This window comes from Schistocerca serialis, chromosome 1 (genome assembly GCF_023864345.2).
Source record: "Schistocerca serialis cubense isolate TAMUIC-IGC-003099 chromosome 1, iqSchSeri2.2, whole genome shotgun sequence".
NCBI lineage: Eukaryota > Metazoa > Arthropoda > Insecta > Orthoptera > Acrididae > Schistocerca > Schistocerca serialis.
The window spans coordinates 542,786,874-542,811,772 of NC_064638.1; the positions used below are offsets into that span (position 1 = coordinate 542,786,874).

General features: G+C 43.7%; 1 protein-coding gene across 3 annotated transcripts in view; it reads left to right on the plus strand.

The window, feature by feature from the left end:
- The window catches only part of LOC126475154 (inter-alpha-trypsin inhibitor heavy chain H4-like), a 121,410-nt gene that overhangs the window by 48,491 nt on the left and 48,020 nt on the right, over positions 1 to 24,899 (plus strand). For 2 of the 3 annotated variants that reach the window (XM_050102774.1, XM_050102791.1), the window contains exons 9-12: positions 1,079 to 1,422; positions 2,744 to 3,016; positions 12,597 to 12,690; positions 13,341 to 13,385. In XM_050102774.1, the coding sequence (XP_049958731.1) occupies positions 1,079 to 1,422; positions 2,744 to 3,016; positions 12,597 to 12,690; positions 13,341 to 13,385 (756 nt within the window). The remainder of the gene's footprint in view (positions 1 to 1,078; positions 1,423 to 2,743; positions 3,017 to 12,596; positions 12,691 to 13,340; positions 13,386 to 24,899) is intronic. The other variant, XM_050102783.1, reaches the window with a different exon arrangement.

The window sequence follows — 24,899 nt, forward strand, 5'->3', positions numbered from 1 at the left end:
TGCTGCCCTTCTTTGACCTTTCTGAATGTACTCCGTTAACCCACCCAACAATACGCAAAAAGAAAACGGACAGGCTTAGTCTAGGCAGCCTCTTTAGTAGATCTTTTGCATCTTCTAAGCGTTCTGCCAACGAAACGCAATCTTTGGTTCGCCTTCGCCGCAACGTTCTTTCCATTTTAAGTTGTTCGTAATTGTAATTCCTAGGTATTTAGTTAAATTTACGGCCTTTAGATTTAACTGAATTATCGTGTAACGCAAGTTTAGCGGATTCCTTTTTGTACTCATGTGGATCGTATCACACATTTCATTATTTAGGACCAATTGCCAATTTTCACACTATGAAGATGTGTTTTCTAAATCGTTTAGGCTTTGTTTTGATCTTCTGATGACTTTGCTAGACAGTGAAAAAAAAAAAAAAGAACCTAAGACGGCTGCTCAAGTTGTCTCCTAAATCACTTAAACAGTATAGAGAAGGAACAGCAGAGAGCCTATAACGTCACCTTGGGGAACGGCAGAAATCACTTCTGCATTAGTTTATGACATTCCGTCAGTTAGTACGAACTGCGTCCTTTCTGAAAGGAAATTACGAATACAGTCGCATAGCTGATACGATATTCCACAAGGACGCAGTTTCATTGCAAGCCGCTTATGAGGTACGGTCTCGAAAGCCCTTCGGAAATCTTAACTTAATTTTACTTGTTGTGCTAGGGTGGATTATAAAATAGGCTAGAAGAACCATGGCCGGCCTAAGTGGCCGTGCGGTTCTAGGCGCTTCAGTTTGGAACCGCGAGACCGCTATGGTCGCAGGTTCGAATCCTACCTCGGGCATGGATGTGTGTGATGTCCTTAGGTTAGTTAGGTTTAACTGGTTCTAAGTTCTAGGGGACTAATGACCTCAGAAGTTGAGTCCCAAAGTGCTCAAAAAAAAAAAAAAAAACCTACGATGTCTCAAACTGATCAGTTCTCTTCCGTCCAGTTTTCCTACAGTTCTCGCTACACTCTCGTACAAACAGTGGTCAAACAGACATTCCAAACTGGGGAAATCGAGCGCACGAATGAGGTACGGAGCGGCTTGCAGGTACGGCGATGCACGACGCGCTGGAGACGGCGCTGCGGGTGTCACAGAAGGTGGCGGGGGCGGCGCAGCTGGTGCTGCTGACGGACGGACAGCCCAACGGGTCGCCGGACGACATCGAGCGCGACTTCAGCGCCGCCAACGTGGAGAGGGGAGCGACGCTGTTTACGCTGGCGTTCGGCGAAGACGCGGACTTCGGGTTCCTGCGGAGGCTGGCCCTGCGCAACGGAGGCTTCGGCAGGCGCATCTACGAGGCGGCGGACGCCCACCTGCAGCTGCGCAACTTTTACCGGCAGGTCGCGTCACCGCTCCTCTCCAGCGTCAACTTCACATACGGGGATGGACAGGTTAGTTCGAGAGCCTGACGCTACAGCTTCCACGTACTAGGTGTTGCAAAAAATATTCATTCGATTTCACTTCAATGCGCACTGTCTGATGGAAAGAAACCGAACATCTTAATGTAACGCCGAATTGTTTCATATCAGCACACACTCCGCTTCAGAGTGAAAATCTCATTCTGGAGACATCCCCCAGGCTCTGGCTAAGCCAAGTCTCCGCAATATCCTTTCTTTCAGGAGTGCTGGTTCTGCAAGGTTCGCAGGAGAGCTTCTGTAAAGTTTGGAAGGTAGGAAACTAGGTACTGGCAGAAGTAAACGTGTGAGGACGGGGCGTGAGTCGTGCTTGGGTAGCTCAGATGGTAGTGCACTTGCCCGCGAAAGGCAAAGGTCCCGAGTTCGAGTCTCGGTCCGGCACACAGTTTTAATCTGCCAGGGAGTTTCATATCAGCGCACACTCCGCTACAGAGTGAAAATCTCACTCTGGTAACGCCGAATTGTTCGCCAGATATCGCGAGAGGTGGACCAGCCAGTATGTGAAAGGAGGGAGGGAGTATTGTGTTAATCAGCAAAGAAGCAGTGGCAGTGGACAGGGAACGTGTGGATAAAAATCCTGCGTCACGATCGCAGATTTTCTTTACTGATCACCGGTTTCGGCTCATTACTGAGCCATCTTCAGATCAATTTGAAGTGTGAATCTGTGTGTGACACTCATTACAGATCATAGTATCTTTTACAGATAATTCGCTCTAGTAAAATGAAAAGTGCTAAAGTTAAAATCGTACTTGTTTGTATAATCTGGTAATGTTAATCAATAAGCAAATATTGTTACAGTGCCCGTCTTGCCACACATATGTAAAAATATTCGATATTAATAATTGTTGCATCGCCCATGTGGACGTAAACAAGAAATCATTTGTAATACTCGTAATACGAGCAAGTAAGTGTCTGTCCGACAGCTGTCAACCAACTCAGCCAGCTCAACTTGGGTTCGTGCACTAGCCTCTGTTCTTCAAATATGGGACACTCATGAGCCAAAACTTTATAACCACTGTCCACTGTGAGACTGATTGCTCCCTGGTGGCATTGCCAGCATGTGGCACGGTGCAGAAAAAGCCTGGAAAGTTTGCAAGGATGTTGAGAAATGGTTGTTAAGATAAACATTCGATGAGCTGCGCCGTTTTCGAGTTATTTGGCTTTGAAGTTAGCCATTCAGGTTTCTACACATTAAATTCAAGCAGCCTGCCAGATGCAGTATCACTTCCTTTTCTCAAACTGAACAAACCTAACCTCATATGGATTTCTCCTGTAGTAATGAGTGTGTGCCTGGCAGGTGGAGAAGGACTCCCTGACGCGGACCAGGTTCCCGACGCTGTTCCGCGGCAGCGAGCTGGTGGTATCTGGCAGGCTGCAGGCTGCAGCGCCGCTGCTGGAGCCCGTGGTGGTGGGGGAGGGTCGCCAGCTGTTCAGGTCGCCGGCCAGGCTGGAGAAGGCCTCCTCTGGGGAGCGCCTCTGGGCCTTCCTCACCGTGCGCCAGCTGCTGGACATGGACGCCGCCACACCAAACCAGACGATCAAGGACAGGGCCAAGGAAATCGCTCTCAAGGTGAGTGTGGTTCAAGTGATCTGAAGCAATTTTGCTCAGTTCTGTGTACGAGTACTACGTACTTACTGTGGTCAACTCATAAACACCTTCATTATCGGTGAACTCTGGGAGATTATGTATTCGAAACATCATATTTAAAAAATACAGTGCGCTCGTATCAGAGGAAAACAATGCAACAAACCTGCTGCTCCATATCACATGTAGAGTTCATGTAAGTAAGATAAGCACGAACACATGTATGTGTTGACAGTTATACAGTGTTTTCCAAAAACACGTCGCCACTCATAAGGTACTACATAATTGTAAACTTTATTTGTTGCAAGCTAGACATAACGGCTCGACTTACTTTGGAAGAGAGAATGAAGGCAGCAGCTTCGATGGAAGTGTCTTATCACCTTCAATAGAAAGGAAAACAATTCAGCAATGGTTTCATATGGATTCTTCAAGCCGTTTAACGATCCTTCGACTGCATACAAAATTTGTGCACAGTTGGTATGTGACCAATGACTGTAAAGGGAACAAGGGACGTCCAAGAAATATTTGAACATAACATCATAACTGTTCCAGGTACAATGATTAGGAGTCCAGGAAAATAAAGTACGAGATTAGCATTGGAAACCGTAATTGCGCAGACAAGTATCTAAAACATTCTCCACATTGATCTGTGAATGAAGCAGTAGCACATTCAAATGATACAGTCCATATCTGACGCTGAAAAACTGCTCCTGCACGAGCTGCAGAAATGTTATGAGATATAACGGTCATACACCCTAATATTGTCTTTTTCACGTCAGATGAAGCCACATTTCATGTCAGTGGCAACGTGAATAAGCACAATTACGCCGTTTGGACTACAGACTATCTCCATGAAATACGAGAGTACATTCGATCCTCTCCGAAAAAGTACGATGAGGCATTTCAAAGTTTGGAGTTCTTGGTCCATATTTTTTTCAGTGATAAGACTCTAATGGTAAACTCTCACCTAGATATGTTGCAGACTTTTCAGAATGAGATTTTCACTCTGCAGCGGAGTGTGCGCTGATATGAAACTTCCTGGCAGATTAAAACTGCGTGCCCGACCGAGACTCGAACTTGGGACCTTTGTCTTTCGCGGGCAAGTGCTCTACCATCTGAGCTACCGAAGCACGACTCACGCCCGGTGAGTGAAAATCTCATTCTGGAAACATCCCCCAGGCTGTGGCTAAGCCATGTCTCCGCAGTGTCCTTTCTTTCAGGAGTGCTAGTTCTGCAAGGTTCGCAGGAGAGCTTCTCTAAAGTTTGGAAGGTAGGAGACGAGATACTGGCAGAAGTAAAGCTGTGAGTACCGGGCGTGAGTCGGGATTCGGTAGCTCAGATGGTAGACCACATGCCCGCGAAAGGCAAAGATCCCGAGTTCGAGTCTCGGTCGGGCACACAGTTTTAATCTGCCAGGAAGTTTCATTGCAGACTTTTGTTGTTACTTCCGGAAGATGGTGCACCACCACGTCATTCCTTAAAGATTCAACATTGGCTGGATGAAATATTTGGTAGAAGGTGGATTGGAAGAGGTGGACCTTTGGCGTGGCCACCAAAGTCACCCGATTTGACTCCATGTGATTAATGGCTATGGGGGATGGTGAAAGAAGGCGTTTGTGCCACAAGACCTACTGACGTTAATGGCCATAAAGAAGCCATAATACAAGTTGCCCGCTCTAAACCTAGGGAAATGTGTGTACGAGCTATGACCTGCGTGGCGAAAAGACTATGCATATGCCTTGAGAACGAACGAGTGCAGGTCGAAGAAGTACACTAGTTTCATTTGGAATTGTGTATATAGTGTGTGCTTCTGTATTAAAATAAATAAAATAAAAGTAATAAAAACTAAAACAAAGTAAAAGTCAGTCACATATAAGTGGTAACACCTTTTCTGTACACGAATAGAATGCCCAGAAAGTCGCTAAAACTGATATAATGTACCCTTCGTCATTTACTAACTAGTAGCTTGCAAAGTGCAGGCTTAGTTGTAAAAGGGGAAGGAATCAAGGCTAAGGGTGTGTAGGAAGCTGCTGTGTGTGGGACAGCTTCAAGAATGTGGCGAGAAACGCGACCTGGCAAAGCCTTAGTGATAGGTGCCAACCGTTCCGCAAAAGCCTGCTTGCAAATTACTTTCCAGCCTTAACTGAGAAACCTAGAAATATTCTACAACCCTCTGCATGTCGCATTTAAGCAATCATTCTTCCTCTGCTCAATACACGAACTGAAAATGAAGAAGCCCTACAATGGGAAGTACATTCTGAAAGCGTACCTTCTTATGTGCTTCTGTTTGGTTGTTATTCAATGATAGAAATACTCCGCGTTCTACAGAGCGTTATGTTCCGAGTCAATAGCTTCACATTAAGCTATTATTTTGAACTGCCGCAATTATCTGATAATGTACGAGTTCAATGTAACCCTGACACAATCTGATAATTTATTCATTCTCGTATCAGAAACGTACATGGAGGGAGTTTATTAATTCGTTACACAAACGTAGTGTCAGGCGGGAATGAAAATTGAAGGTATACTACATTCAGTGGTACGCCAAACACTTCTCTAAATTGTTTATCCTTCTCACAATTGAGGTTTACTTTTCTATAACTAATTAATGAACACACTTATCATACCCATTTCTGACTACGTTACTTTTTCTCGAAACTTCGTCACTTCTAATGCACTTCCTGTTCCTTGAATAGGTTCGTCTTTTGAGCAGCAGGCTGGACACAGTCGGCTCTGAAGCGTATGATGAACAGTTTGTTCTTCTCCACAGTCACAATGAATATCAGCCAGATCGGTGTAGCCCCAGCTTTCCAAATTAACCTTTGATCTGCCAACTCCAGATCTCAATCCATTCGAAGACTTCCAAGTCACCCATTTATCATCGTAGCCAGGAGGCAGACTTTCTGAAGTTCCTTGCTGACGAGGAGGAAGGGAGACCGTAGACCTCCATAGTTAACCCTAGCGTTTTCAATAGTTGTTCTACGTGCCGTCGATGTTCTATGTAAATTCCTCCTTGACTGCAGTCTTTGTGGGTGCACTTCGTGTCCATGCAGAGGATGGATTCTTTCCTGATAATGAAATTAATGGGAAAACGCAACGGATAACGCTCGAAAGGCAAGCTACCACAGAACACCATGCACAGCAGATGGAGCATGTACCTTTTTCCTTAAAATGCGATTTTTGATTTATCATTGTAAAGCAAACATTTATGGCCAACAAAACTCCTTCCAAACAACGCTTCAACAGGGGCAAATATTCTTTTAGGATAATTACTTCGTGGGAGGATGGTTTCAAATTTTCAATTAAAAAGACTCTCTTTATAAAATTCACACTTGTTTTGGAATAAAATCAATCAACAGTTGATATCACAATTGGATCGAACCTCTAATCCACAGAATCAGTGATAATGCCTTCTATAAGGTGAGGTTGATGTCCTGGCAACGAGGGGACTTCGTCACACAGGAATTACCAACGAGTTCCAGACAGAATATAATTATTTCGCTCATCAGTATATATGGCACGGCATCTTACTAGCACATGGATGCAGTTAGTACGACGCTGTGCTGGCACCCAGAACGAAGTACAGTCATCGGCAAATTGAGCAAAGTTACGACTTATAAACACCTATGTGAGAGCGCTGTAAAAAACATGAGCTAGTTGTTTTGCTGGCCTTTGATCACTCATATACAAAGGTATACCACGAAACTGAATAAATTTTGTATACAGGGTGTTACAAAATGGTATGGCCAAACTTTCAGGAAACATTCCTCACACACAAAGAAAGAAAATATGTTATTTGGACATGTGACCAGAAACGCTTACTTTCCATGTTAGAGCTCATTTTATTACTTCTCTTCAAATCACATTAATCATGGAATGGAAACACACAGCAACAGAACGTATCAGCATGACTTCAAACACATTGTTACAGGAAATGTTCAAAATGTCCTCCGTTAGCGAGGATACATGCATCCATGGAATCCCTGATGCGCTGATGCAGCCCTGGAGAATGGCGTATTGCATCACAGCCGTCCACAATACGAGCACGAAGAGTCTCTACATTTGGTACCGGGGTTGCGTAGACAAGAGCTTTCAAATGCCCCCATAAATGAAAGTCAAGAGGGTTGAGGTCAGGAGAGCGTTTGAAATTGGTTCGCCTCTACTAATCCATCGGTTACCTAATCTGTTGTTGAGAAGCGTACGAACACTTCGACTGAAATGTGCAGGAGCTCCATCGTGCATGAACCACATTTTGTGCCGTACTTGTAAAGGGACATGTTCTAGCAGCACAGGTAGAGTATCCCGTATGAAATCATGATAACGTGCTCCATTGAGCGTAGGTGGAAGAACATGGAGCCCAATCAAGACATCACCAACAATGCCTGCCCAAACGTTCGCAGAAAATCTGTGTTGATGACGTGTTGCACAATTGCGTGCGGATTCTCGTCAGCCCACACATGTTGATTGTGAAAATTTACAATTTGATCACGTTGGAATGAAGCCTCATCCGTAAAGAGAACATTTGCACTGAAATGAGGATTGACACATTGTTGGATGAACCATTCGCAGAAGTGTACCCGTGGAGGCCAATCAGCTGCTGATAGTGCCTGCACACGCTGTACATGGTACGGAAACAACTGGTTCTCCCGTAGCACTCTCCATACAGTGACGTGGTCAACGTTACCTTGTACAGCAGCAACTTCTCTGACGCTGACATTAGGGTTATCGTCAACTGCACGAAGTATTGCCTCGTCCATTGCAGGTGTCCTCGTCGTTCTAGGTCTTCCCCATTCGCGAGTCATAGGCTGGAATGTTCCGTGCTCCCTAAGTCGCCGATCAGTTGCTTCGAACGTCTTCTTGTCGGGACACCTTCGTTCTGGAAATCTGCCTCAATACAAACGTACCGCGCCACGGCTATTGCCCCGTGCTAATCCATACATCAAATGGGCATCTGCCAACTCCGCATTTGTAAACATTGCACTGACTGCAAAACCACGTTCGTGATGAACACTAACCTGTCGATGCTACGTACTGATGTGCTTGATGCTAGTACTGTAGAGCAATGAGTCGCATGTCAACTCAAGCACCGAAGTCAACATTACCTTCCTTCAATTGGGTCAACTGGCGGTGAACCGAGGAAGTACAGTACATACTGACGAAATTAAAATGAGCTATAACATGGAAATTAAGCGTTTCCGGACACATGTCCACATAACATCTTTTCTTTCTTTGTGTGTGAGGAATGTTTCCTGAAAGTTTGGCCGTACCTTTTTGTAACACCCTGCATATGGTGTCTGTTCTATCGGACAGATCCAAATTCTCAACGTACACCACACGCCACGCATGTAGTGCCCCTGCTCATTAGGCTCATTACTCAGGGCATCTCGTCGATTCCGTTACGGGTTCGAGCTTCTTGTGCATCTGTACTGAAACTAATGAGGCTAATGAGAAAGGGCACTACATAAGTTGTGTGTGGCGTAAGTTGACAATTTGGGTGTGACGAGAGGCGTGCTGGGGTAGTCCGCGCAATTGTGGTGACCGCTGTGCCCACTCTTCAGCACGTATGTCTAGTAAGTAGCGGATCCAGGTTCGAATTCCAGCCTGGCACAAATTTTCAACTCGCCAAGTTGATATGCACCAATGCTCACTAGCAACTACTATCTTTCATTCCTTGGTGTGTTGAATAAACTTTGTTGTTCGACCAACGTTATTTCATACGGAATATTCTTCAAATTAAATAGTTGCACACAGTAAGAAGGTACAAAGCAAATTATTGGCCACATTGGTGCATGTCTGATTCTATCAAAACGATGGGAGTGGGGGTGGAATAGGCTTGACGACGGGAAAACGACATGAAGTTATCATGTGGTGTTATCTTAGTCACCCTTCAGATTTTATAATCAGACTATACGATTATTCTGCAATTCACAATTAACTGCCTGCTGATGGTTCGTCGAAATACCTTCAAGATACTTTTCTACCGTTCAACTCTCGGACAGCGTGAGAGAAATGCAAACACTTAAATCTTTCCGTGCGAGTTCCGATTTTTCTTACTTCATTACGATGATCATTTCTTCCTACGCAAGTGGGCGCCAACAAAATAATTTCGCGCTCTCAGGAGAATTCCTGCCGCAGTGAAAAACGGCTTTGTTTTAATGACAGCCACCCCAATTCGTGGCACTCTTTCGCGGTAATAAAAAAAACGAGCCGCCTGTCTTTGAACTTCTTTTATGTCCTCCGTCAATCTTGTCTAATGCGGATTCCACATTACATAGCAATACTCCAGAACAGGGTGAACAAGCGTAGTATAAGCAGTCTCTTTAGTAAACCTGTTACATTTTCTGTTCTTCCAATAAATTACAGTCTTTGATTTGCTGTCTCCGAACATTATCTCTGTAACTATACCAATTTAAGTTATTCGTAACTGTAATCCCTAAGTATTTAATCGTGTTTACAGCGTTAGATTTGTGTGGTTTATCATGTAACAGAAATTTAGCGGATTCTTTGTCTTGCTCATGTGGATGACTTCACACTTTTAATTATTTAGAGTCAATTTCCACTTTTATTACCATTCAGATATCTTGCCTAAATCATTTTGCTATTCGATGTGGTAATCTGATTATATTACATGACGATGAATGACAGCATCATTTGCAAACAATCCAAGAGGACCGCTCAGATTGTCTTCTAAATCGTTGATGTAGAACAGGAATAACAGAGGCCCTTTACACTTCTTTGAGGAATACTAGATATTAATTCCATTTTATTCGATGACTTTCCATGATATATTACAAAATGTGCTCTTTCTGACTGCAATCACGAATCAGTCACACGTTGTTGTTGTGGTCTTCAGTCCTGAGACTGGTTTGATGCAGCTCTCCATGCTACCCTATCCTGCGCAAGCTTCTTCATCTCCCAATAGTTACTGCATCCTACATCCTTCTGAATATGCTTAGTGTATTCATCTCTTGGTCTCCCTCTAAGACTATATTCCATCGGCACGCAATTTAATTAGAAGTCGCTAGTGACCAACGGTGTCAAAAGCCTTCTAGAAATCTAAAAATATGTAATCAATCCGACAGCCCATGTCTATAGCACTCACTACTTCGCAAGAATAAATAACTAGTTGGGTTTCAAAGGAAAGATGTTTACTGAGTCCGTGTTGGCTGTTTGTCAATAAATCATTCTCTTCGAGGTAATTCATAATGCTCGAGCACAGTATGCATTCCAAAACACTACTGCAAATCGATGTTAGTGATATGAGTCTGTAATTTAGCGGATTATTCCTATTTCCTTTCTTTGATATTTGTGTGACTTGAGCAAATTTCTAATCTTTGGGTACGGATCTTTCTACGAGCGAGTGATCGCATATGGTAGCTAAGTATGGAGCTATTGTATTAGCATACTCTGAAAGGAACCTGACTGATATACAATCTGGACCGCAGACCTTCCCTTACTTAGGTGTCTTAAGGTGCATCGCTACACCGACTATTCCTCACGGGCTATACTTCTAAGTTCCTCATGTTGGTAGCTGTTCTTGATTAGAGTTCTGCAAATCTTTACTTCGTCTTTTTTTCTGAAGGAATTTCAGAGAATCGTGTTTAGTATCTCTGCTTTAGTGGCACTGTCATCAATAAATAACCATTGATACCGCCCAGTGAAGGTATTGATTGCGTCTTGCCACTGGTTTACCTTGCACTCGACTAGAATTTCTTTGGGTTTTCTGCCATGTTTCAAGACAAAGTTTCGTTGTGAAAACCATTAAAGGCATCTCGCATTGAATTCAGTTCTAAATTTAAAGCTGCAGTAAAACATCGCCTATCTTGAGAATTTTGCTTTCTTTTAAATTTGGCATGCGTTTTTCGTTGTTTTTTAAACAGCGTTCTGACCCATTTTGTGTACCAAGTCGGATCAGTATCACCTCTTATTCATTTATTTCTATATCTCTTACTTTCCATCGATACTATTTCTTTGAGTTTAAACCACATCTCGTCTACGCTTACATAGAGAGACTGTAAGGAGTGGAGAATGTCTCTTACAAAGGTGTCAAGCGAAATTTTATCTGCTTATTTAAAATAAGTGTATTTTGCGTTTGTTTTTGGTGGGTTCGGCTGTTACGATATTCAGTCTAAGTATGACAACTTTGTGGTCACAGTTCCCTGTATCTGTCATGATGCTTCCTATCTGGTCAGGATTTTCTGTTGCGAAGAAGTTAGATCAGGTGTGTACAAGATGAACTACTTCCGACAGCGATAAACACTCTATCACCAACTGCCTCTAATCTATCCTTCCCGAACACGGTTAGGTCCTTTGTAAAGATTTCGGCTGAACTCATTTCTGGCTTTAGCCAACTTACCGTAACTATAGCAATTTGAGATTCAGTGCTTTCTTTTAGCGCTTGGAGCTCTGGTTCTTTTTGAACACAGCTTCGACAGTTTACTACTGCAGTACTGATTGTTACTATGTCTATCCTCGTCCTGTGTTCGTCCTGCACCCTTCGGAACTAAAGCCCTTGCTGCACTTTCTCGAGACCCTCTAACCTAAAAAACCACCCAGTCCCCTCCACACAGCTCTGCTACCTGTTTGGTCACTTTCCGCATGTAATGGACTCCTGATATATTTAGTGGAACCCGGAAATCCGCCACCCTATGGCGCAAGTTGAGGAATCTGCAACCTACATGGCAGAAGCATTTGAGCCTCTGATTCAGATCCTCCACTTGGCTCTGTACCAAAAGACCACAGTCGGTTCTATCAAACCTACTACAGGTGGTGACCCTCGCCTTCATTCACAAGCAAGACTGGCAGTCTTTAGCACTTCAGCAAGCCGCTATCAGAGTCTCTTACAATCCAAAGCGACACACATCGTTAGTATCAACATGAGCCACCACCTGCAGCTGGCTGCACCCTGTTCCCTCCCCGACAACCGGAAGCACCCGTTCCACATTTGGAACATTTGGAATGACTCCTCCTGCTATGCACACAAAGTGCACACTGGATTCCTTCTCCTCCCTCACAGCCATATCCCTAAGTGGCCCCATTATGCGTCTAACGCTGGAGCTCCCAACTGCCAGCAGTCTCACCCTCTGAATGATGCTGAGAGGCTTTCTCTGGAACAGGGCGATCGACTTCATTTGGCTCAGGGACTTCGTCAGCCACAGATAGTAGCTGAAACCTGTTCTTCAAGCGAACTGGGTACGCCACACCATGGGACGACCCCCCACTCGACCACAGGTGATAGCAGTACCTGAGGCGGCCACAGTAGTAGATTGATCAGGGAAGATGTGGCTCGTGCTGAGCGTCCCTCTGATCTCCCTGTCTGGCCCCCCACAGTGGTACCAATTTGCAACAGCCTGAAGATGCGAGACCGAAGCCAACACTGCCTGGAGCTGTGAGTGAAGGGTGATCAACTACTCTCATATTTAACACAGAAATCAATGCTCTTATCCATACTAAAGACGGCCTGATAAATACGCAGACTTCACGAAATATAGGAGTTGACGCTAATGAACACTGGACTCTAGAATGAGACCAACGATTAGAGAGATGGCACTGTGGTGTGTTTCAGCACTCCTTCGTAACTCCCGTGACATCATTGGTGGTGGTGAAGCCTAACGACACGTCTGCTGTGGACCTGGAACGTGCTGGAGGGAACCGAAGAGGTGAGTATCTTCATTCTTCATCTCAATCGCAAAGGTTTCGTAATAAACCACTCCCAAACTAACAACTTTCACAGCATCTTATGTGTGACATGGTACCTCTTTGCCGCGTCATTTTAAAGAAGTAAAAGAAAAAATTGCCATTTGATGATAGATTTCATACTTTGGAATATTAAAGTAGTCTAGAGTGATTACTTACTTATATTTCGATAAACGTAACTCTGCTGTGACCATTTCAGGAGCTTGCTCAACAAACCAGAAGTTCTTTTCGCTATTAGTGTGTTGCTAATAGGTGTACTCTCAACTTTTCTTCTGATCAGAACACAAGATTTCAGCAAACATTTACATCAACGCCTATGACCCTGTGCTCGTGCTTCCACTCTGTGAGATGTGCATGATATCTTAAAATAACGTTCAATGTTCGATCGAGAAAATTAAGTAAAGACGAAACAGTCTATTCCACGAGATAGGACACGTAATACATAATTTTTGGTCGAAAGACGTGTGGCCATACTTTAGAGAACTCACTAACACACCTTATTATTTATTCGTTGAGTACAATGGCATATAAGTGCGGCCATGCTTTAGAGAACTTTATAATACGCCGTACCGGTTATTCGTTTAGTAAAATGGTATGTATCTTTTAATTACAGGATACCCAGCGCGTTCAGCTCTCCGCCTTGGATACCCTTCTTCACGTAAGTCGTCTTTGGTACTGGTCCTGTAGCCTAACATGTCTGATAAAATAATTTTGATTGTACACCTTCTACTTTCAATGTTTCCGCCACGGTAGCTGAGTGACCAGATTGACAGAATATCTTGCAACGGGCCCGGATTCTAATCCTAGGTGGATCGGAGATTTTCTCCGCTCTGGGATTGGGTGTTGTGATATCTTCATCATCATGTCATCCTTATCGACACGCAAGTCGTTGAAGTGGCGTCGACTAAAATGACTTGCACTGGGCGAACGGTCTACCCGACGGGGGTCCCTAGATAAATACACATTCATTGCTTTCGATGTTACTGTACACCTCGTTAAGAAGAAGTCCGCTTACAGCTGTTAAAACTGTTGTTTTATTGGTAAACAACCGGTTTCGCGACCTGTAATCCCAGCATCAGAAGCAACGTACATGGTACAGAGAAATATACAATGTCTCAACTTTGTGGATTATTGAAATTAATAAAGATAATATCTTACTCACAATTTTAAAAGGTCATAGGTGCACCAATCGCTCCTAGTCAACGTATATTATTCAGTGCGTATTAGCTACATTACATTGACAAACGAAGGGTGACCAAGGCGTGATCCATTAATTTCGTTAATATTACTGGTGCGTGGATAATGTAGTTTCAGATCCTTGTTTTGAGATTTGCCACCATTTAAAAGAAGAAAATATATTGCATATTGATGGGACGCTAGAGAAAATTTTTTAAAGGCCAATGGGCTATAAAATAGTAATTACTAAGGTGATTAACTGGGGCCAGTGCAACTTACGGTGTAGGTTGGCATAAAGAGGAACTTTCTTACAGGGGCGATGGGAGGGCACCACGTTTAACGAAGAGCGGAAGCGGCGCGCACAAGCGACTAAGACGGTCTAACAAGGTGAGTGCTGGGTCGCTCGCCGGCCTGAGTGGCCGTGCGGTTCTAGGCGCTACAGTCCGGAGCCGAGCGACCACTACGGTCGCAGGTTCGAATCCTGCCTCGGACATGGATGTGTGTGATGTCCTTAGGTTAGTTAGGTTTAACTAGTTCTAAGTTAAAGTGGACTAATGACCTCAGAAGTTGAGTCCCATAGTGCTCAGAGGCATTTTTGATTATTCAACGTGAACTGTGCATTCTGTTTTTTATACATAAAAATTGTACTTCCACTAACATGTTCTAAATATGGCTTTTTTTCTTTTTCATGAAGTATTTTTATACTTTCTAATGAACTTGTCACTCTGTGTTCCGTTTCACGGAAGTGTGTTTTTAATGCAGATCGGGGATTACTTACATTATGGTGTTCTTGAAATATCTTGCGAAATGACCTACCAGTTTGTCCTATATACACTGAAGAGCCAAAGAAACTGGTAAACCTGCCTAACATTGTGTAGGGCCGCCGCGAGCACGCAGAAGTGCCGCAACACGACGTGGCATGGACTCGACTAACGTTTCAACTAGTGCTGGAGGGAACTGACACCATGAATCCTGCGGGAATGTTCATAAATCCGAAAGTGTACGAGGGATGGAGATCTCTGCTAAACAGCACGTTTACAAGTCATCCCAGATATGCTCAATAATGTTCATGTCTGGTGAGTTTGGTGGCCGCCGGAAGTGTTTAAACTCAGAAGCGTGTTCCTGGAGCTATTCGGCAGCAATTCTGGACGCGTGGAGGTGTGTCGCATTGTCCTGCTGGAATTGCCCAAGTCTGTCGGAATGCACACTGGACATGAATGGATGCAGGTGACCAGACAGGATACTTACGTACGTGTCACCTGTCAGAGTCGTATTTAGGGGTATCAGCGGTCCCATATCACTCCAACTGCACACGTCCCTCACCATTACAGATCTCCTACCAGCTTGAACAGTCCCCTATTGACATGCAGGGTTCGTGGATTCATGAGGTTGTCTCTATACCCGTACACGTCCTTCCACTGGATACAATTTGAAACAAGGTTCGTCCGACCCTGCAACATGTTTCCAGTCATCAAGAGTCCAATGTCGATGTTGACGGTCCCCAAGCGTGGCGTAAAGCTTTGTGTCGTTCAGTCATCAAGGGTACCGAGTGGGCCTTCGGCTGCGAAAGCCCTTATCGATGATGTTTCGTTGAATGGTTCGCACGCTGTCACTTGTTGATGACCAAGTACTGACATCTGCAGCAATTTTCCGAAGGGTTCCACTTCCGTCGCGTTGAACGATTCTCTTCAGTCGTCGTTGGTCCCATTCTTGCAGGATCTTTTTCCGGCCGTAGCGATGTCGGAGATTTGATTTTTTACTGGATCGCTGATATTCACGGTGCACTCGTGAAATGGTCGTGTGGGAAAATTATATCTCGTGCGGCAACTATAACACCATGTTCAAACTCATTTAAATCATGATAACCACCAACTGTAGCAGCAGTAAGCGATCTAACAACTGCGCCGGACACTTGGTATATAGGAGTTGCTGACCGCAGCGCCGTATTCTCCCTGTTTACATATTTCTATATTTGAACACGCATGACCATACCAGTTTCTTTGGGGCTTTAGTGTATTTCTTAGGACAATCATTGCATGTAATGCGGTATAAACCCGCCTCATTATATTTACCACAGCTTTTCCCCTCTGCCTGAGTTTTGCTACCTAGATCCGAGGTCGAAGCATTATAAGATCTGTCTCTGATCTGCCATGGGAAAGAGCATTTTTCTTTTTTAATATGTTTCAGGACACGAAACCAGTCGTATTTATCAGCTTTTAGTGGAAATATTCTTAACATCATGCTGTTCAACAGCTTCAGATGCCCAGAATTTAAAATACAGCGGGCATCTATCTTCACAGCCATGTTGATTTATCATGCAAATGTTCCAAATCATGTCGGAGATAGTCAATGCAATTCAGACAAGAGGCTCTGAGTTGATTAATCTGTCAAATCTATCTGGTTGAGTTAAAACCCGACACAGTGAATCTTACTTTGTGGACAAAGCTATTATACCAATACAGCAAATAGCTATTGTAGGAAGCAAGCTATTTATTTGTGTTCTTCACCATCACAGATTATTGTGTGAATAGCTGAAACATGTCATACTTCCTCTAAATTATGCGTCTAATGGTGGCGTCTCATATCTATACCACCCCATTGGTGTTGCAAGTTTCTATTAGATGCCGATAGTGGTCGCACAGGATCTGGCGGACCCAATGGTGCGCGCCCACTGAGCCATGCCTCCAATGACTCTTGGATTCGTGTCATCTGCCGCCGCAGTTTAGGACGGCCAGCAGCAGCCACTCAGCCCTCTTGCACTTGGAGACTCATGGCTATGACACCATCGTTTGTGTTTAGTACAGCGAGCCTCATCCTAGTTGCTATTATACGAAACAAACAAACAGTATCTGAACAGGCCGGACGCCGTGTCATTCTCAACCCTTAGGCATCATCGGATGAGGGTACAGGGACGGAATGTGGGGTGGAGGGGGGGGGGGGCACGTGGTCAACACAACACTCATCCAGACGCTTTCATGACTGGCGCCGCTACTTCCAGTCACGTGGATGCTCAGTTGACTTCACAAGGACTGTGTGCAGCACGCTTGCCAATAGCACTCGACAGACCCGGACAGTGCTAAACTTCGGTGATCTGACGGAAACACCTATCTACCTGAAAAGTGGCCGCATTGGTACGCCTGTCTAACATTAGTAATAATGTTACAGGTCTTTCACTTTTCCAGGTTTATTAAAGCGTGATTGTTGTGCACTGCTTCGTTCGGATCACACCGACTGTCACTGACGTGTCTCCATTTCTGTTCCGGCGAGAGGCGGGCGATTTACAAGCACTACTATCGTTACCTTTAGTCCCATAACCAAAATAAGTAGCCAACGATGTGGGCAGCACGAGCGACGATGTTTGCTGAAACAAGTTGGACAACTATTTTCGTTCGGGTGCGTAGCTTGATGAGTTCTCAGAAGTCAAACTACGACTAGAGAACGACCGTTCGGCTGCGCGTGAAGTTGCGCAGCTCCGTCCTCATGCCTGTCGCCTTTAGTGCTTAGGGAAGGGAAGTTCCCGGGGACCGGCATGTTTACCGAAGCGCTTCGGCTTTCCTGATACGCTTACAAGGCGTGACTGCCGTCGCCCCAACGGTGAGGCGGATACTACGGACTGAGCGTTCCAACCACTTTCTGTTCCTCGTGCGAATTCTAATGCCTGAGCAATTCTAACCAACTCTTCTAAGGAAAAATCAGGATGTCCTAAGGCCTGTGGAAACGTCCTTACCTGGGCAAACATAAAACCCTAATAATTGAGTCTGTATACAGTTTTTGACATATTTCCTCGGAGCATAGAAATTCACATCGACAACAAAGATCCTGAAGGTCTGTGCCACAGTCCTCATACGATTCCGACTGCGTTTACATCGCTGGTAAAATTCTAACGTAGCACACACTACTTGGGATTGATAAACCCAATGATCCAATAAAATTGTAAGAAGTTCAGCTAAAGACATATGAGGATTCTTCGTGGGCACAGCTTATGAAGCACCCCAAACACACCATGCAAAGGCCGCGAAAGAAACAATGTGATCTCTCAATGTGTGAATAGGATAGGTTACCTTGTAAGCAGCAAAGTGGTGGCTGAGACGACGTAAATATGTTTGCCAGTCGTTAACGCCGTCTATAAACGATGGTATCGCCGCTTCTGCCGAAGGTTTATCATTTCTGATAAACAACGCTGTCGTTTAGCTGCTGAAGTAAGGCAGTTGCTGTCGGTGTTGTTGCTGCTGTTGTAGGAACCACTATATCGTAAAACTCGGATCCATTTCTCCTGATTTATCGGTGCACTGTGAGTTCGCTAATACTCGTCGCCACTGTAGTGCGTTGTAATTACGAACACAATTTATTAAATGTACAGAGTGGCACAAAACGAGAAATAGTTGTTAGAGAGTATTTGTCTACTGTAGTTTAATTGCATACCCTAAATGATTCTCCTTCTTATAGTCTTGTATTGTAGCTCTGAAAATTCTGTGGCTCACTCACTGATGTGTCAGTTCATATTTCTGTATGGAAGAAATAACATTGCAAAAGCATGACGTATCGGTGTGGTGAGGCGCGTTTTCGACAGAGCATATGGTCCAAGAACAGCAGTATCTGGAATGACCATTTCTTGTAGAGATTACAGTATGGAACTGACGTCAGAATGTGCTGACAATATTTATGCATCCTTTGATACAGATTTAGTGTGATGTTTTCCCTGTCGTTTCAACAGCCTGATGAACTGTTTTGAAAAGATCAGATTGCTATGTGATTCCAGAAAGGGCCAGTCAGGAACGACCAGCCTCAGTTATAAACCTCGAGCATGTGAACGAGTGCAAGCCTTATTCAGTGAGGAGCCCACTGCATCAACAAGACATGCAGCATAATAGCTAAAGATAACAAGACGGTCTCTCCAGAAGTTAATGAAAGAGAAATTTAACTTTATTCCTCACAAAATTCAATGATGTCAACTTTTGCAGGACAGGTATCTGGAATGACGATATTCTTTTCAAAATGAGATGATTGAAACCTTTCAAAAAGCAATCATGGGTGGTTTAGTGGTGAGGCACACTCACCTCTGTGGGTACGTCAACAAACAGAGCTGACCCCACTGGTTTACTTAGAGTCTAAGCTGCTGCTACACCTCATCAACAGAAGGCTATTGACTGGAGCGCAATCAGTGCACAAATCTATTGACGGAACTGTCAAAGTGGTCAAATAGAAACAAATGCTGGAACATGAATTTGTATTTGTACCGACTGCACAACATGACTGAATGCTCCGAAACTACTGGCTTACGCAGTGTGGTATCATGTATCGACACCACACCAGGGGCGTCAAAGCTGGCAAAGGAATTGCAAGTTTCCGTCCGACGCCGACAGGGTTCTCGCGGGGTCCGGTGGACTCAGAAGTGTGCGCCTGACGAGCCATGCCTCCAGCCGCTCTGTACCACGAGCCTCTGTACCTCTGCCGCCGCATTTAGGAAGGCCGGCGGCAGCCACACAGCCCACTCGCACTTTGAACCCCTTCGCTACATGACGCTACGCAGCTCCGTCTAGTCGCGGTTCCGACTCCAGCATTCGTGCTTTAGTACAGAGAGCCTCATCCTTGCTGCTGTTGAATGAGCTGGACTCCATTTCTTGCTGCATTATTTGTAACGAGTCTTTGTATCGAGCAAATCTTCTGTTTGCTCTGGTAACTTGTCCGCTTACAGTTTCTGTTCCTGTCCAGCTGTCCTGTAATGACAGTTTCAGCACTACACTCTGTAGCCCACCTTTGCTTACTGCTGTGTTGTGCACAACATGCAGGATGGAGTACGTCCACATCATATTGTGGACGTCTTCGATTTCAGGAGATCTTCATAATTTATATCGTTCGCCTGTAGGATTCACCGGAGATGGTGCGGAATGACCACCTTACAGGTCCCATCTCGAAGCGTGTGATTAGTTCTAATGTGGTTATCTGGAGGACAGAGTCCTCAAAGTTGCATCTGAAAAACTACAAGGGTCTTTTTACTGCAATTTTTAGAGTGATCCATGAAGTCTAAAATAATGATCAACATCATCAAGGAATTCAGTCACGGCTCTACACAATCCTGAAGAAGGAAAGCACTTTGGAAGCTTTACGTATTAAATTTCAGGTTGTTTGCTATGGCGTGCCGGCCGGAGTGGCCGAGCGGTTGTAGGCGCTTCAGTCTGGAAGCGCCCGACCGATACGGTCGCGGGTTCGAATTCTGCCTCGGGCATGGATGTGTGTGACGTCCTTAGGTTAGTTGGTTTAAGTAGTTCTAAGTTCCAGGGGACTGATGACCACAGCAGTTAAGTCCCATAGTGCTCAGAACCATTTGAACCATTTTGCTATGGCGTAAATATGAAAACAAGAATTAATTTGTAGTCAGAAAAAACATTTCTATTTTTGCGCCACTGTATACGCACATGGTTAAACTAAGTTTATGAAGGGTTGACCTGACAGAAATAGAACACAGCCCGCCGAAACAAAATCAAAAAAATGGTTCAAATGGCTCTGAGCACTATGCGACTTAACTTCTGAGGTCATCAGTCGCCTAGAACTTAGAACTAATTAAACCTAACTAACCTAAGGACATCACACACATCCATGCCCGAGGCAGGATTCGAACCTGCGACCGTAGCGGTCACGTGGTTCCAGACTGAAGCGCCTTTAACCGCACGGCCACACCGGCCGGCCGAAACAAAATCCACGGAAGTCCAGAAACGTAGCCAGTTGTACACGTAGAATAACAGGCCGAGGTACGAATGTTTCCGTAGACACGGACCGAGTAAAAATGACCGCTCCAGCAGACGATCACAGTTAGGGATCACGAGGTCCCGCCACGTAATATGACTTGGGGTCCATGAGTGTGACGTATGTGGTAGCGGCGCTTACGGTGAACTGACGTTGACTGTGGCGTCGCCTGTAGCGAGGGACGGGGCTGACGGGGGTGTCATGGTCGATCTCCGACCTCTGCGGTGGTCTCATATCGCTGGGTGACAAAAAACAATTAAGCCCTAAGCTCGCTTAAATTAACATGGCACCACAATTCCATTCAGTGGATTTTATCGATTACACAGATGTATTTAAAGTGGCTGCAGTCCATTCCAGGAGATTAGCGCCTGGGTTCCCTTGTGCTATGTTCCAAGAATAATAAAATAAGTCGAAACAATAATTCACCATATGTGCTTTATTGGTAAATATCGCTCACACAATTCACAGAAATCACGATTCGCACGTTAAAAAGTGTCAGCCATAATGTTTCATAGTTACCAACTTAATTTTTCCAGATATTCACAAAAATTACATCAGTGATAGGTCACGCGATCCACACTAATAACATCCTACAATGAACTGCTGCGTCTTTAAAAAATGTACATATAGGGGTGTCGAGCCAGCCGTCGTGGCCGAGCGGTTCTAGGCACTTCAGTCCGGAGCCGAGCTGCTGCTACTGTCGCGGGTTCAAATACTGCCTCGGGCATGGATGTGCGTGATGTCCTTAGGTTAATTAGGTTTTTCTAAGTGTAGGGGACTGATGATCTCAGATGTTAAGTCCCATAAGTGCTCAGGGCCATATAGACGAGTCTCTCCCCACCAGAGTACAGGATGTAAGGTCACTCAAACGATGTATAGGAATGAACTTCATAGTAAAAAATAAGCTCACTCGTGACAAGCAATACTTTGATTTATAATCCTCTTAACACAAAAATATTGCCATTTGCAAATTATAGCTGTTGGAATGTATACAAAAGTAGTAACAACAATTCTTGAGACGCCTGGTTGTGCCATCTTAGCAAAATAAACAAAGTAATTTTTACAAAATTTTAAGTGACTGTAAAATGTTTGGCATCACCTTAAAGCATTTGTCATGCTAATTCCAAAACTGATCTTCAGATTTCATGCAACGATCATATTTCCAAAATTATGGATAACAAACTATTGAAATTAACATGTCCAAATATTTTTTTTATATTGATTCTTCTGATGCTTTTCCAATCCAGTTGTAGGTATTAAACACGATCTGTTGTCCTTTAACTTAAGTTTTATATATTAGAAAACATCATTTATTTGGATTTTGATATTTCACTGAGGAGCCTTTGGCCCTACGTGATACAGTTTTGTTATAAGTCGAAAGAGAAGGTTCCCGACGATACCTATTATCGTACTGTGATCTTTAGTTGTTATAGATCCTAAGTTATGGTATATGAGGTAATGGATTTACCTCCTTACAACGTTCGGAATATAGATTTGTTAAAGAGATCTGAAAAAACAATTCCGCGTTTGTTTGTTATCCACGGAAGCTGCAGTCAGCAATGTTTCGTCTTGCATATAACAAAAATACAATTTCCGCAGTATCAAGTTAGGTTCGAATCAAAGAGTATGCCGCAACGTGTTGCAAACGACTTTGCTCCCATTATCGATCACTTCCATTATATCTCAAGCTGCGATAATTCCATACCGCTGTCGGAGTCGATTATAGCAGTAAAGTCATCAGAAAGACTATTCTGATATTGTGATTTCTCGTGGAAGCAAGACTTAAGAAAAAGTAACATATATTAATAGGTCTTGTCCATCTGGAAAAAGAGTAGGACAATGTAAAATGCGGCAAGACGTTTGAAATTCTCAGAAAAGAGAAATAAACTGTACTCCACACCACATGTACGAACACCAAGAGGGAAAAATATAAATGGAAGACGAAGAACGAAGTGCTCGGGTAAAAAAAAAAAAAAAAAAGTAAGACAAGTGTGCAGTCTTTCATTCCTACTATTCAATCTATGCATCGAAGTAACAATGACGGAAATAAAAGTAAGATTCCGTAGTTGGTTTAAAATTAAAAGTGTGAGGATATCAATGACAAGATTCACTGATGGAGTTGATTATCCTCCTTCAAGCTGAAGAACAATTATGGAGCGTGTTGAAAGGAATGAGCAGTCTGATGAGTACGGAATGACTGTTGGAAAAAAGGAAAAGAAGAGAATCATTGCGTTTACGATGTGGCGCTTTTAAAGGATGTTGAAAATTAGATGGACAGATTAGAACTAAGGAGGTTTAGCACCGAATCGGTGAGGAAAGGAGAATATGGAGAATATTGAGAAGAAGATGGTGAGAGAATATGTTTTAAGACGTCAGTGAATAACTTCCATGGTACCAGACGAAACTGTAGATGGTAAATACTACAGGTGAATACGTAGATTGGAGTACATTAAAAAAATAATTGTCGATCCTTTGTCTAGGGATGGCGTCCTTGACTAATAATCGAAACGTTCTCGGTTCCTGGTTCGAACCTTGCCACTGCTTGCATTTAGAATAAATGGGAAAAAATAGGAGAGGGAGTAGAAGAAAGGTTTGTGGAAGAGCATGGGATTGGTAGTAGGAATGAGAGAGGAGAGAGACTAATTGAGTTCTGCAATAAATATCCGTTAGTAATTAATAGGGGATACTCTGTACAAGAATCAAATGAGGAGGTATACTTGGGAAAATCCGGGATATACTAGAAAGTTCCTGTTAGATTACATCATGATCAGGTAGAGATTCCAAAATCAGATATTGAAATGGAAGGCGTACCCAGGAAAAGATGTAGACTCAGATCAGTGATGAAGAGCAGGCTAAATTTTAAGAGACCAGTAGGGAAGAATCAATGAGCAAAAAAGAGGGGTACGAAAGTATCAAGGAATGAGGAAATACGCTTGAAGTTCCCTAAGGAACAGCTCAGTAAGCATTTTGATTCAAGAAGAATGGAGGTATCTAAAAACGGCAATCACAGAAGTTGAGATTAAAAACGTTGGTACTGTTGGAAGAAAACGTGGATAGTAGAAGAGATACTGCAGCTGATCGATGAAAGAAGGAAGTAAAAAAATGTGCAGGAAAATTCAGGTGTCCAAAAATACAAGTCAATTAAGAGCGAAATAAACAGGAAATACTGGGAAGCTAAATGTGTAGAAATCCAAAAAGGAATGATTGTCAGGACTGACTCAGCATGCAGATAAGTAAAAACAGCCTACGAAGAAATTAATAGTAAGAACGAGCCCATTAACAGTTCAGTAGGAATTCCAAGAGAGCGGGTAGGTGGAAACAGTACACTGAAGACCTCTATGCGGGTGCGTTCATGCGCCTTTCTTCCACTCCTTCCCTTACAACCGCATTCCAGTACCCATGACTATTAGATTTCATCTCCCTTTACGTCTTCTATCTTCATTTTCTGCTTTCGACGTCGGCATATATACCGGCATATATACCTGAACTATTGTTGTCGTTGTTGGATTGCTGTAGAATCTGATGGGAATAACCCTATCGCTGAACAGTTCAAAGTAACTCTCTGTTCTACCTTCCTATTAATAACGAATCCTACTTTGGTTCTACTGCTTTCTGCTGCTGTTAAATATTATCCTGTCTTCTTTCTATTTCACTTCACTGACGCTCAATATATCCAGATTGAGCCATAGCATTCGCCTTTTCAGATTTTTTAGCTTCCTCACTCATAGAATGCTACACTTTCGTTGATTATTCAGTCTTTTTCTCACCTCCCCATTGGCCTCCCCTCCCGGAGATCCGAATGAGGGACAAGTCCGGAAACTTTTGCCAATGCTGATATCATCAGGATACTTTTCAATTACAGGCCAGATGTCCTGTGGAAACATATTAAGCGCGGGGAAGTCATAGGTAACAGGAGAAATACTCGTATTTCAGTTGATCGACGAAAGAAGGAAGAAAGTAATCCCAGGAAAATTCAGGAATACATAAATACAAATGATTTAGGAATGAAATGAATAGGAAGTCGAGGGAAGCTAAGGCGAAATGCCTGTATGAAAAATGCGATGAAACTGAAAAAGGAACGATTGTCGGAAGGACTAACTCAGCTTAAGGAAAAGTCAAGACATCCTTCATAAATTCCATTGTTAAATGCAGAGAAGAGAGGAGACAGGTGGAGGGCTGCTGAGAGGGGGAAGACTTGTCTGAATGCGTGATCAAATAAGAAGAAACAGGAGTCGACGGGGAAGAGAGAAGA